This window comes from Notolepis coatsorum (assembly GCF_963971535.1).
Source record: "Notolepis coatsorum genome assembly, chromosome: 6".
Classification (NCBI taxonomy): Eukaryota; Metazoa; Chordata; class Actinopteri; order Aulopiformes; family Paralepididae; genus Notolepis; species Notolepis coatsorum.
Window position 1 is genome coordinate 171,692,014 of NC_140170.1, and position 14,936 is coordinate 171,706,949.

Below are 14,936 nucleotides of genomic sequence, written 5' to 3' on the forward strand. Positions count from 1 at the left end.
ATTGGTGTGATGGCGGCTGCTGAGTCTCTGAGGAATTTGGAGGGGATGTTGTCATGGCCAGTGGCCTTGTTAGGTTGGAGGGCGCTCAGTTTATTGAGTACCTCATCTGTTGTTACCATTTCCAGCTTGAAGTCGTCCTTGCGGACCCCTAGGTTTTTGTAGAAAGCTACTATGTGTTCTACCCCATAAAGCCCTGAGTGGGAGGGTAGTTTGTTTACCAGTGTTGTGGCTATGTTTGTGAAGAAAATGTTTAAGTAATTGGCTACATCCAGCTTGTCTGTGATGAGCGTGTTGTCAGTTTTTATGTTTATGTTTGAGAATCTGGTTTTAAGTTTTTTACTGCATCCTAGTTGATTATTGAGTAATTTCCAAAGTTCACGTGGTTTGTTTTTGTTTTCCTCAGTTTTGTCATTGATGAAATTCTTTTTTGCAGTTTTGATCATGGAGTTTACGTCGTTTCTTAGTCTGTTTCTTTCTAGTTTGAGTTCAGTCACGTGGGCTTGGAGTTCACTGCTCGTGCTTTTAGTAAGCTTTGACTGACTTTTACGAAACTCAGAGCATTTTTTGTCTCTGGTTTTCATAGCGGCCAGTATTTCGGAGTGCATCCACGGCTCAGCGCGATTTTTTACCCTGGTGGTTCTTAGGGGGGCCATGTCGTTTAGTATTGCTGAGAATTTGGTTTTGAAACCAAGCCATGTTTCGTCAACCAGTGTACCATTGAGTTCATCTGACCAGTCCAGACTCTCCAGTTCAAGGTTGAAGGCCTCGCTAGAGTAGGTTTTGAGGTCTCTAGATGTGACTGTTTTGTGGCAGCCAGCCTTTTGTTTTAGTTTTTTTCGGGTACAGAATATCATATAATGATCACTTAACCCACATGCTATAACCCCTTTATTTGAGATCTTGGACTTGTCGGAGGTCAGAATGAGGTCAATGGTAGTCTGAGTTGATTCACATACACGTGTGGGTTGGGTGATTAGCTGGCTGAGGCCATGCAGATCACAAAACCTACTGAAGGCCTTGAAGACGGGTGCATCTTTTCGTTGCATATCCGTGTTCCAGTCTCCACAGTTCTTGCCCGACGGATGGGAACCGAATCCCGGATCCGAGGTTTCTGATGACTACCCCCAAAACATGGAGGTCGCGAACGCAATTTATACGCATGGAAGTATTGATTACGCCATAACGAATCATTAAAAAAATACTATTGACAGGACCTAAATAACTTATGTACACCCCACCACCTCTCTCACAGTTCTTAACAGAAAGCAGCAGGCTCACCAGAACAGTGGTAAAGGGAAATGTCATCATCCCAGGTAGAAAAAGCGCATTTAGCAAATCAGCCTTCTGTAACACCATCCCATCACACATCTGCAGTACTAATACACTCAGGTCCTTCACACACACACACACACACACGCACGCACACACACACACACACACACACACACACACACACACACTCAAATCATGGCTGTTACAAAATCAGGTCTGTGACCATAACCATTAGCAAGTCACATCGCAGTCCAGCTGCCCAGCCCCAGTATGCTTGCCTACTAGCCTGACTGTCCTTATTGTGATTATGTGGTTATATGATTTATGATTATGTATATGTGTGATTATCATATGGTGTGCCTGCCATATGTGTGCCTGTCTATACAGTGTTTATACATGTATAGCTTTGATTTGTCCCTGTATTTGTCCCTGTTTATTTTTTATTCTATTTTATTAAAAAAAAATTATGCCTAGAGAGTGAATGTACATAATATGTTTTAAACTGTTTTTATATTAGCTATATTTTTTCCATTTTTTCTGTTTCTTTTCTGGCTTAAACATCTAGCCCAGGGACTACACCTGAAAACTAGCAACCCTGCTAATGTTGGCATATTTACAGTTTTTTTTTATTTGTATTAATTTATAAATGTATAAACTGTTGATTAATATGCACTGTCCCTCAAATAAACTGAGTAAACTAAACTAAAACTAAACTGTATGCGCCCCATAAGATTGTGCTTCATACATTAAAAAAGTCAAAGGAATAAAGACCAAACATTATACAAAATATACAATATACAAAACGAAAGTACAAAATGCAACAAAATGCAAAATGAGGTAGAGATAGAGACCTGTTAGAACTGTTTAAAGTTGTATGTGTGCCATTTCCAGAAACAAAGGTTCCCATAACCTCACTTGATAAGAGATCCCTTTGGCTTGTCTTATTAATAACACTGGTATGGGGGCCTTATCATCCTCTTTGTCAGCTAAAGGGCTCTAAAAATGAGTATTCCACAGCTGTTCTTTTAAGAAAGTCCCTTCCCAGGGAACATGCCCCCTGAGGAAGTTTTCCTCTGAGGCCTCTGTTCACCCCCCCCCCCCCTATCTATTCAGACGGAGGACCCCGAATTCTACCCCCTGTTTGGTGCGTCAGGGTGTGCGAATGGGTTTTAAGCAGAGCCCAATAGCTGAACACAGGAGAAGAGAGAATGGAGCGTTTCAGGATATTTAATAGTATTCCCCAAGCAGACAAGAGTTACATCCAGAAATGTACAACAGACAGGAATTGGGAATGTTCTTGGGGCGAGAGCAGGTGCACTCTGGTGCTACTGCGGACGGAAGACACAGGTCCGTGTCGAGAGAGTGAGCAGGAACTCCTTAGTATAGCTCCAGGGTTCCAGACAGGGGCTCGCTGCTAAATCAACTCTGCCTCTCTTTGTTAACTACAACAAGCAATGCTGTTTGTTATTTAAGATGAGGTCGGACTCGGCACTGACAGATTTGTGTTCATTATGCTGCTTTTATAAAGCCTCAAATGACGGCTTACAATATACAATTTTGGCTGGTAGCTCTCGGCTAGGTGGTAAATTAAAAAGTAGATCTTGGTTCAAAAAAGGTTGGGCACCCCTTAGATTTAGAGATATCCGCCGTAGAGATCACTCCAATACAACGGAGCTGAGTGGCACTCAGTTTGTGTTGCGCTCAAAGCACCAAAAATACCTTTGAAAAACTCAAAAGCAATGTCTCTTTCCAGAAATTAGCCGGTTACTCAGGATAATCCGCAGACCTTGTTGTGAGCAGTTTCATGTAGGAACTACTTTCTACCAAAGTATACCTCCATTCATTATTACGGGAGTGTACTTCGATGGATAGATTACATATTACACAGGGTAAAGGGGAAAACAGTTTTAAAGTTTGGGTGAACTGCCCCTTTAACGATAAAACACACAGTAGCAAATAGGAACTGTTCCATTTTCATTATCACTGTCTTTCTTTACTAGAGTATCTTAGCTTGACCCAACTTGAGGCATTCCTGTGGGATATGACATGATTTATTATGCATGTGCTTCAGTCCTACATGCAGTCTATTCATAGTGTCCTCATGACCTGTATAATATGGTGCAGTCCCACAGCTCTCTGGCCACGCTGGTCATCTTAACCACAATCACCTGCTACTTGATTACAATGCCTCTCAGTACTTTTGTCAAACAAAAAACATCTCATAATAGGTCCACAAGATCTACCCAGAGAGGGGACTGTACTGTGCCGTTTAATAATAATCTTCATTTATATAGCACCTTTCATACACAGAATGCAGCTCAAAGTGCTTAACAGAGACTTTTTGATTGATTGATTGAAAAGTTTATTAACAGATTGCAGAATGGGTACAGTACAGTACAGCTCAATACATACAATTGTTAAGAGGATGCAGACCTGAGAAAGACTTTCGTCTTGTTTCCATCAGGGTCCCCCATTTTCAATTCATCATATGACACACACGACATACAGATAGACAGCACTGCTACATCTATACATTTATGACATACCAGATTTGCAAATACAGTACTGTTTGTGATACTAAAAAAATCCAGAAAAAGAGTGTATATACATTTGACATAGAAACTGTGCATTGGAGGAGGTTGGGTAGGTGGGGTGGGGCTGTACATTGGAGGTGGGGGGGGGGGGGGGGGGGTTGGGTAGGGGGACACACACTGTACATTGGAATACTGACATACATTTGACATAGAAACTGTACATTGGAGGAGGTTGGGTAGGTGGGGTGGGGTTGGGTGGGGCTGTACATTGGAGGTGGGGGGGGGGGGGGGGGGTTGGGTAGGGGGGGGGGCACTGTACATTGGAATACTGACAAAGCCATGCTTGGTCTTTATTGTACAACTGGGTTAGGACATTTGTAGGGGCCAGTTTCGAATTGCAGTCTCGTCTGACACGTCTTCTTTAAACAAGTCAAGAAGAAACAACACAATAAGTCAAGAAAAAAAACAAGTATACCAGGTCCAAAAAATTCAAATAAATGAAAAATAAATGCAACACTCCCAGACATACCCCACGCGAAGGTAAGGAAAAACTCACTAAAACCTAGCAATAGGAAAAAATGCACCACAGGCAATGTGGAGGAGAGAAACCTTAGAAGGGCCATTCAAGGGGGGATCTCCCTTCTTAGTCAAGTCAAGTCAAGAGTTTTATTTGTCACGGCATACAAGTATACAATGAAATGCGGGGGGTCTTGCCCGCAACGATTGTGCATAATACAATAGTAATATATAATAAGAATCCAATAGAACGACATTGTGCAATAAAGCAAGTAAACAAAGTAGGGCATATCGGTATATACATGAGTTATTTACAGAGCATGGTAGGACATGCTAGGTCCTGTGGTAGTGCAATACACTGTTAGCTACGGATGAGGCACTGGGTCTTTATGTACACTGCTATACAATGCTATATTATACAATCTCAAGTTATACTATACTATTCTTAAAGTGACCTTTCCTTTTGTAAAGTGACCATAAGTGTGAGCGTGTGCAGCATGAGTGTGTGTGTGTGTGCTCATGTTAGAGTGGCTGCTAGTGTGTGAGTGTGTACAGTGTGTGTGTTGTGTGTGTGCTCATGTGTGCTTGTGTGTGTGTGGAGAGTTCAGTGTTCAAGGCTCTGATGGCCTGGGGGAAGAAGCTGAGCCGAAGTCTCTCTGTCCTAGTTGCTGGTGTTCGCAGGCGTTTGCCTGACTGCAGCAGCTTGAACAGGCTGTTGTTGGGGTGGTGAGGGTCTTTCATTATTCTGCAGGCTCTGGATTTGCACCTCTTGTTGTATAGGACCTGCAGGGGTGGTAGTGCAATACCCGTGGTACGCTCGGCTGAGCGCACCACTCTCTGTAGGGCCTTCTTGTCCTGTGCCGTGCTGTTTCCATACTTCTTAGATGTCGGTGATAGTAGTGTTGCATGTTGCATTAAAAAACAGGCGAACAGTTGGTAAGCATGCACCCATGCGTGTAGTGAAACACAGATGAGTGCATGCGATAGCAACTGAACATTTAAAAAAAATTAATATAGAGCTGATAGTGATAGCAACTGAACATTTTAAAAGAATAAAGATAGAACTGATAGCGGATCTATTTGAGGCATAGGGGCGCGTCCTCCCGGGACGTTCTACACTCCGGTCATTACTCCGAGACAGCCGAAGACAGGGAGACAGGAGGCGACGCAGAGAGGGTCGTATCCTCCCGGTCATCACGGGACGTCCAACACTCCGGTCATCCCTACGAGACAGCCGGAGATAGGGAGACAGGGGGACACGCAGAGAGGGTCGCATCCTGGGTGGGTGTCATCACGGGACGTCCAGCACTCCGGTCATCACTCCGGGACAGCCACTCACAGGGAGACAGGGAGGTCCAGCTCATTCAGTCAATCCTGTTTTGCAGTCAGAGCCGCTCAGTTTTGGAACATCCTACCAACTGAAATAAGATACTGTGCTACCTACCACACCTTTACAAAAAGACCTGGCTATTAACAAATCAAACATGTGACCACTTTTAATCAGTTCATTGTGTATTTTGTTATTGCTTTTACTATTATGTTGGATTGTGTTGTAAATATTGTTTTACTTTTAATGCTTCTGTTTTAGGTGTATGGTTTTATAACATATTGCCAAAAAGACTACAGTTGCGAATTAGCCAGCTGGCTAAAACTGGCACATTTACAGTAATGTTGATTAATGTGTACTATCCTTTTTAAATAAACTGAAACTGAAACAATCACCTGTTGTTAGTGACCAAGATGTCTGCGATAGAAGACTTTGGATTCCATTCAGGCAAATTCATTTAAATCTTTATTAGACATAACTGTATTTGACATGCAGTTTTATATTATCTTTGTTTATACGTTGAATAATAACGCTAATCATTTGACCTTTGTTTGTTTTGTTGTCAGTTTAACCATCTACCCAACTCATTCTGTCATTTTAGTTTAAAGGCGCGATCAGGAATCCAAATGTAAACAGACTCTCTAGCTGATTGACTGAGCTCCTGATGCAGGAACTAACACTAGATATGTATAAATATGAGTTTTCAATTGTATTTATTCATTGTATTTAGTGTCTGGGTTTGTGTACATTATGGAAAACACTGAAAAGAAGACCTATATTCGGATATACAATGGGAACGTTTCAAATAGTTTTATTAATCTACAGATTAGATTATCAAAGAGTGTATGTGAATATATCCCACACTGATAAATGGTAAAAAATAAAATAATGTAATACAACATTTTTTATAATTATAATAATAATTTAAAAAGAAAACCTGTAATCTAAATGTAAACCACATAAAATGAAAAATAAATAGGAATGGTGACATGTTTCCATTCTCTAGTAGATCGACTGGTTTTTATGATACATCATGTATGTCATGTATGTCATATATGTTATGATGAATTGAAAATGGGGGACCCTGATGTAAACAAGACGAAAGTCTTTCTCTGGTCTGCATCCCCTTAACAATTGTATGTATTGAGCTGTACTGTACTGTACCCATTCTGCAATCTGTTAATACAGTTTTCAATCAATCAATCAATCAATCAATCAATCAATACAAGGACTAATGACAGAGACAACAGGTAAACATGAATTTATGCTTCTTCAATATACAATCATACAAATCTCTTCAGCCTGTCTTTTCCTTATCGGAAATACTCCAGGAGTAAAACCGACGCCCTGGACAGCTCAGGTTAATCACCGATCTTAGTAACAATGGACGTCTGCCGAGAGTCAGGGGACAATCAGATCCCTAACCAACACACACACACACACACACCACACACACGGAGATGGAAGCGTTACATATCGTTAGCCTCATACGATAATTACATAAGTAATTTTTTTTGCCAAATTGAGATTTCTGCCTAACTGTACTCTCCTCACACTGCTGCATGGCCTATGTCTGCAGCCAATCAGAACGTGTGTTCTAGACATGTGATGTATTCTAGCCTGGGATGTGTCACAGCGTTCTGCTGGACCCAAATCCACTTCATAATTATTATGGCATGTATGCATTACCAGCATACAGACTGATGAGACTGATCACAGACATACGCTGAGTATAATAATAATAATAATGACAATAATAACAATAATAACAATAATAAAATGGATACAGTGGCCATTCTGAACCATACAGTAGGTACGTAATGAATTGTTTTGGTTCTCTAACTCAGTGCAGAGGTTTTCAAGACATGCTGTGTCCTTCAGAATCGGGCCAAAGTAAACCACAGCCACATGTTGTGGTTAAAAAGGAACACTCCACCAAAAGTAAATAAAAGCTGATTAGTTATCATCATAATCACATATCCCAAAACTATAAACCATCTTGTATACATTTATTCGGTTTGATGTTAAGATGTGTGATGTCATTATGATGTATATATTTCAGGAAGTAACAAGTACCCTCAGTTAGTGAAATAATAAAAATAAATAAATACATATATATATATGATATATATATCAAGGTATTTGCATACCAGTATGCGTTTCCAGGAGCTGTTAATATCTCACTAAGGCATAGTTTTGGGAATATGTGTGAGATTATGAGCACAATGAATCAGCTTTTAATCTGTAATGAATCTGTAACGCAGACTTCTCTTGGCAGAGCCTGAGGTGTGGCCAACAATAGCAACCCCTCCCTCCTATCCCCACTCAACTCACAGACCGCACATCAGACCAAAACAAATGTAAACAAAGTGCAATACCAATACTGGGCTCTTTTGCCTAGAGGTCGCTGTTTGACACCATTACAGATTCTACCTTTAAGTAGGGATGCCCTGGCTAAAATTGTGCTTGACTATCAAGTCATGTCTGGAGGTGTAGATTATGTGGTTATTATTATGAGTAGCGGAGATATGGTTCATCGATGAAATGTTATGTTACTGACAGATGTGTGTAGCTTGTTGTTATGAGTATTGAGCACAGCGTGTTGTGCGTGGCATGTGATGACCTCAGTGGTGATAGTGTGTGTGGTGGCAGTATGTGATGACCTCACTGGTGATAGTGTGTGTGCCTGGTGGTGGCAGTTAGTATGTGATGACCTCAGTGGTGAGAGTGTGTGTGGTGGCACTGGCAGTATGTGATGACCTCAGTGGTGAGAGTGGTGGCAGTATGTGATGACCTCAGCGGTGAGAGTGGTGGCAGTATGTGATGACCTCAGTGGTGAGAGTGTGTGTGGTGGCAGTATGTGATGACCTCAGTGGTGAGAGTGTGTGTGGTGGCAGTATGTGATGACCTCAGTGGTGAGAGTGGTGGCAGTATGTGATGACCTCAGTGGTGAGAGTGGTGGCAGTATGTGATGACCTCAGTGGTGAGAGTGTGTGTGGTGGCAGTATGTGATGACCTCAGTGGTGAGAGTGGTGGCAGTATGTGATGACCTCAGTGGTGAGAGTGTGTGTGGTGGCAGTATGTGATGACCTCAGCGGTGTGTGTGGTGGCAGTATGTGATGACCTCAGCGGTGAGAGTGTGTGGTGGCACTGGCAGTATGTGATGACCTCAGCGGTGTGTGTGGTGGCAGTATGTGATGACCTCAGCGGTGAGAGTGTGTGTGGTGGCAGTATGTGATGACCTCAGTGGTGAGAGTGTGTGTGGTGGCAGTATGTGATGACCTCAGCGGTGTGTGTGGTGGCAATATGTGATGACCTCAGCGGTGAGAGTGTGTGTGGTGGCAGTATGTGATGACCTCAGCGGTGTGTGTGGTGGCAGTATGTGATGACCTCAGCGGTGTGTGTGGTGGCAGTATGTGATGACCTCAGCGGTGAGAGTGGTGGCAGTATGTGATGACCTCAGCGGTGTGTGTGGTGGCAGTATGTGATGACCTCACTGGTGAGAGTGTGTGTGGTGGCAGTATGTGATGACCTCAGCGGTGTGTGTGGTGGCAGTATGTGATGACCTCAGCGGTGTGTGTGATGGCAGTATGTGATGACCTCAGCGGTGAGAGTGGTAGGAGTACGTGTGCTGCGTCGCGGGGCTCATGATGTTCTCGGTGATATACGCCACCAGCAGGCAGATGATGACCAGCATCACACAGATAGCTCCCCCCACCGTCGTCATGGCAACAACAATGTCCTGCATCCCGGACGCAGACACGGTGAACTCTACACAGTCCCCCGGGGCCGGGCCCGCTCTCTCATGGGCCGGTCCCGAGTGGACCGGCGAGGCCAGGGAGCGCAGGCAGACGCGGTACGGGACGTTTTCGTGCAGCTCGGTCAGCAGGAAGTCCCGGCAGCCGGAGCCAAGATGGACACCGGCGCACTCGAACTGCGTGTAGCTTCCGTTCCACCAGCAGCTCAGCTCAAAGCCGCCTCGTCTGTGATGTCTCCTACTGGAAACCCTTTCCGGAGGGGGAGTATGAAGCCAGTTCTTCTCCCCAAGGTTCCCTAGTACAGTCGTCTGTTCAGCTCCAGTCTGTCTCTCGGGGCCAGGCGTTAGCGCTTTGGTCGTTCCTTGAATCTTTTCCCCGGGACCCTGGTGGGACCACTGTAATAGCACGCTGCCATTGGTCAGCATGTTCGCGACCAGCGTCCCCCCCCGAGACACCGCGGTCCTGCAGTCTCCACGGTGACACCGAAACCCAAGCTTAGTGTGTCGAAAACACAGCTGCCCCCCGACGCCGCCCTCGAACACGCGGTAGGCACACAGCGGTGCCCCGTCGTCTTCCGTGGCGATCCAATGCGCTCCGCTTGCCCTCTCGGATGTCACGGTGGGAGCGTTGCCTCTGCTGGCGTTGAAGGGGAAACCGCTCATGCGACCTGCGCGCTCCTGGCGTTTTGGGGTCATCATCATAGGTCTACTTGTATTGCCACGATTGCCAAATGTTTCGTTGCCAAAATAGCTCAAACTGATGTTAGTCTGTTTGGGCCAGATTCGGGGCACAGCCATGTTATTATTTCTTCCACCCACCTCTGATGGGGCGCTGGTTGAGGAGCTGGTCTGGTGAACCGTGCAGAGCAGCGCCACAGAGAAGACCAGTAGTGCTGGTCTCCTTTTCATTCCCCTCCCTTCTTCAGTCGAATTATTTTCAGACATAGTGGCTCGGATCAGCAGAGACTCACGCTGGGCACGTTGGCTGCCATAACAACAGAGAGCAGCCCTACTACATCACGATGGAATCCGTCTCTAGTCGCTGCCGCGCACGAGAGCAAATCTGTGACAGGAAAAAACAACAATTAATCATCAAGCTAAATAACGGACAGTATGAGCTTCAAGTGATGACCTTGTGAGGTTACCTTTATGCAGCGATTACTAGCGGAATTCAATGTAAAACCTGACGTGGGTCACCTAACGTTCAGACACCTATAGGCTATTATGTTGTTGTTCAGATTAAAATCGATCACTTACTTTTGCTGTAACGGTATCGTGCCATCATCATCATCATCAAGCTGGGTCTCTCTTCCCTCCCTCCCGTCTGTCTGTGCACGGGGCTCTGGCGCGCGCGCATGCAAGAGAGTGTGTGCGCGCGCTAAATGTTATGGTGCGTTCGGTTGGTCATCAATCATCATCATCATCATCGTCGTCAAGTCTGAAATGTATCATACAAGATACAAGAGTTTTATTTGTCACGGCATACAAGTATACAATGAAATGCGGGGGGTCTTGCCCGCAACGATGTGCATAATTACAATAGTAATATATAATAAGAATCCAATAGAACGACATTGTGCAATAATACAAAGTAGGGCATATCGGTATCTGTATCATGAGACTAAATAAAATAAAATAAGGTGATGGCACGCGGGTCGCTAGTTAGGTCGTAAAGTCAGGACCAGGAAGGCAGCAGATTCAGACAGATTATTCAACCTTTCTTTCTTGATGCAGGTGCTTTGAGCAGATTTTTAGGAATCCCATCATGTCAACATCATATTTCTGATGATGCCTCGTGATACTTACTCTATGTTGTTCAAAATAAATCATGTTTGCACCACAAAAGGTGAAGGGTCAGTGTAACCTCACAACGTCACACAATGCAGTCAATTTACAACTATAGTAAACGTGTTACGTATATCGTGGAACCTACCCGCGTTTACAACTGGTGTTTACCACTTGGTCGGCCGTTCGAGTCTAACATCCGACTTTACGAGTTGACGAGGAACGCACACGTGGTCAACTACTCATTAAGAAGTCAATTAGATGCATTTACATTACATTTACATTTAGTTAGCTGGCGCTTTTATTGATTGATTGAATTTGATTGATTGAAAACTTTATTAACAGATTGCAGAATGGGTACAATACAGGAGCTCAATACACACAATTGTTAAGGGGATGCAGACCAGAGAAAGACTTGTGTCTTGTTTACATCAGGGTCCTCCATTTTCAATTCATCATTCGTTATCCAAAGCGACTTACAAGTTCTGTACGACAAGTCATCAGGAAGGGCACAACTCTATCAGCTGAGTAACAATGTTCATCAAAGTGTTGCGTGCTACAGTGTAGGTTAGTTTATTAGGACAAGTGCATGACAGTAAGGTTAGTTAGGGACCGGGTTAGACCTTTTTTTTTATTTTATTATTATTTCAGATAATGGTTGAAGAAGTGCGTCTTTAGTCGACGGCGAGCGTCATCAGAGCTCCCGCTCCAGTCTGCAGCTCTGTGGGTTGATGAGGGAGAATTTTGTCGAGCATGGACACATGTCGAGATACAGCTTCCAGCTTCCCACCCGCTTCTCTCGACCCACTCACCGATCGATCTTTTAGCGTCAAAATAGCTCCACCCATGCAAATACAGAGGCGGTAAAATGAAAGGCGGTAGATGATAAATTGCCACATCACACAAAATGCCCTTCCTTTTCTAACCCATTGAGTTGTACCAGGTTATACAGGGCCTCGTGTCGGAGTGCTAACGGACTACTATTATAGCAACGTGTGTTGCTGAGTGTTAACTGAGTGTTAACGAAATGATATATGATCAAAGAGACATAGGTCCAAATTATATATTATTTTAGCCTGTTGGAATGTCTAAAATTGAAGGGTGGGTGGCCTACAGCGACCTCAAGCGGTGGACCTTGTCTATTGTCACCACACCATACATACCCCAATAATCAAAACGAGCATTTTCACTAAAGTCACATTATTTATTGATATAGCTCTTAAAGGGGACATATTATGGAAAATGGGTTTTGCCTAGTCTTTGTATTGATTTGGCAGTCTGAACTGTTGTTTAGGCACTGGGGAACATTTATATATAGCCTGAACAAAACTAATTAACATTTACATTTACATTTAGTCATTTAGCTGACGCTTTTATCCAAAGCGACTTACAAGTTTGATTGATTTATTGATTGAATTAATTTGACAATCAAAATTACATACAATACCGGTACACAACATGTACAGCCATCACATATAATCTAAAATCGTCGAGGATTAAAACACAATAAAACCTTACGGTTTATTTCCATTGTGGTCCTCACAATGGACAATGGACAAGATGTCTAGTATGCACCATGCACAAATAAGACAAATACAATACAATAAAAAAAAAAATGCAATAACACAAATAAAACACAAAGTCTACAGCACACCCCCATATATCATCATCCTACGTGACTAAGCCATTTCTTCATATCTTTTTAAAAATGTCTTTCTGAGACAAACACTTTTATGGACACTGGCAGTTTGTTCCACTCATAGGCTGCAGAGTACCGAAAGGTATTTTCCCCCATTGAGCTACTAAAAATGCAGTTTGATATCAGTTAAACTGCCCCTCGTTGCATAGGAGTGGGTGTCCCTAAAGCACATAAAATAATTTGAGAGATATGAGGGGACCCTATTATACATTATTTTATGGGTAAGGCCCAACTTTATTTGAATAACCCGTTTTTCCACTGGGATCCAGTTAAGTTGTTTAAATATGGCTACATCCAGGTGAGTGCGGGTAGGAAGCTTCACCACTACTCTAATCATTTTGTTTTGGGCAGTTTGAAATGTATTTTTTATTTTCTGGGGTGCACTACTGTACCAGAAGTAGGCAGCGTAGTCAAAATGACTCTGGATCAGGGCACCTGACAACATCAAACACAAGTGTTTTTTTATCCAACATCTCAGACTTACGTGTAGGAATTTGGTCCTTTGGCTTATCCTAGCCAGGGCTTTCAAGGCCATAGCCTCCCCTGTGAGACATTCGTCCAAGGTGCATCCTAAATATACTACAGAATCATTACCAGCAATGACCGACTCTCCTGCCTGGATCTTCAGCCCTGGGGACCTTCGCAGCTTTACTTTGGATCCAAAAAGTATGGCCTCAGTTCTGTACGACAAGTCATCAGGAAGGGTACAACTCCATCAGCTGAGTAACAATGTTCATCAAAGTGTTGCGTGCTACAGTGTAGGTTAGTTTATTAGGACAAGTGCATGACAGTAAGGTTAGTTAGGGTTAGATTTTTTTTTTTTTATTATTATTTTTTTCAGATAATGGTTGAAGAAGTGCATCTTTAGTCGACGGCGAAAGATTGGACGGGTTTCGGCTGTCCTAACTGGGGTGGGTAGTTCATTCCACCATTCTAGGTCGAGGGCCTTGAAGCGGAATCGTGCAGCAATGGGGAGCCAGTGCAGGTCCCTAAGAAGTGGGGTGACATGGGCAGACTTTGGGAGGTTTGAGATCAGGCGGGCCGCTGCGTTCTGGATAAGTTGAAGAGGCTTGGTGGCAGTGGCCGGGAGGCGTCTATATTAAAGGCAGCCCAAGAGTGCTTCCGCATTGGCGTTTTGCGCTCTGATTGACCGAGCGCGCGCATGCGCATGAGCCGCGACGCGCAACTCTAGGCAGGAGTCGAAACTCCGTTTAAGCTCCAGAGAACGAGGCTGAAAATCCACAGTTCTTGCCCCACTGATGGAGCCGAATCCCGGATCCGAGTTGTCTGATGAATACCCCCAAAATATGGAGGTCCCGAACGCAATTAAGTATTGATTACGCCGCAACGAATCATTAAAAAAATATACCGTTAACTGGAGTATGTTGTTTCTTTATATATATGTTGGATTAGAGAATTGGTTTGTCATGACAATCCAATAAAAAATCGCACACAGTAACAGCACACAGTAACTAGTAACTACATGCATCAACAACTACATGTTGAGACAACATTGATCAACAGCGAACGGTGGGGCTGGGCTGGGCTGGGGCGCGCGGTGCTCCGGTGGCGGCGGCGGTTGACCGATGGCGATGCCGAGGACGAGCGCGCGTCCGTGGGGTAGACGGCCGGTGAGAGAGCGTCGCCATCGGTCAACCGCCGCCGCCGCCACCGGAGCACCGCGCGCCCCAGCCCAGCCCCACCGTTCGCTGTTGATCAATGTTGTCTCACTTACACGCTTGATAACATGTTTAGTGTTTTAATAATTAGCATTTTTCTATTTATTTATATCTGTAGCTAATGTTTGTATACATGAAGGTGACAGAGGACAGATTGGCAGAGCAAAGAAACAGTCAATAATTTGGTGTCTTGTTCACTATCAAGAACACAGGAATGTCTCCCTTGCGCCCCCTACCTCTAGAATTTATAACAGCTATCAAAGCATGACACCATTTGTAAAATCACATGCTTTATTAACAATGTTCAGTGACAAAAAAAAAGCCTACATATAAAAATACACAATCCTCAGTGCAATACACATACAAT

General features: G+C 43.8%; 1 protein-coding gene across 1 annotated transcript; it reads right to left on the reverse strand.

Annotated features, from left to right (window-relative positions):
* Positions 1-9,250: 9,250 nt before the first annotated feature.
* Positions 9,251-10,102, reverse strand: fndc10 (fibronectin type III domain containing 10; the record flags this gene model as incomplete). The annotated part of the gene is made up of 1 exon (XM_084315826.1): positions 9,251-10,102. The coding sequence occupies one exon, from the start codon at positions 10,100-10,102 to the stop codon at positions 9,251-9,253; it is 852 nt and encodes a 283-aa protein (XP_084171952.1).
* Positions 10,103-14,936: the final 4,834 nt, after the last annotated feature.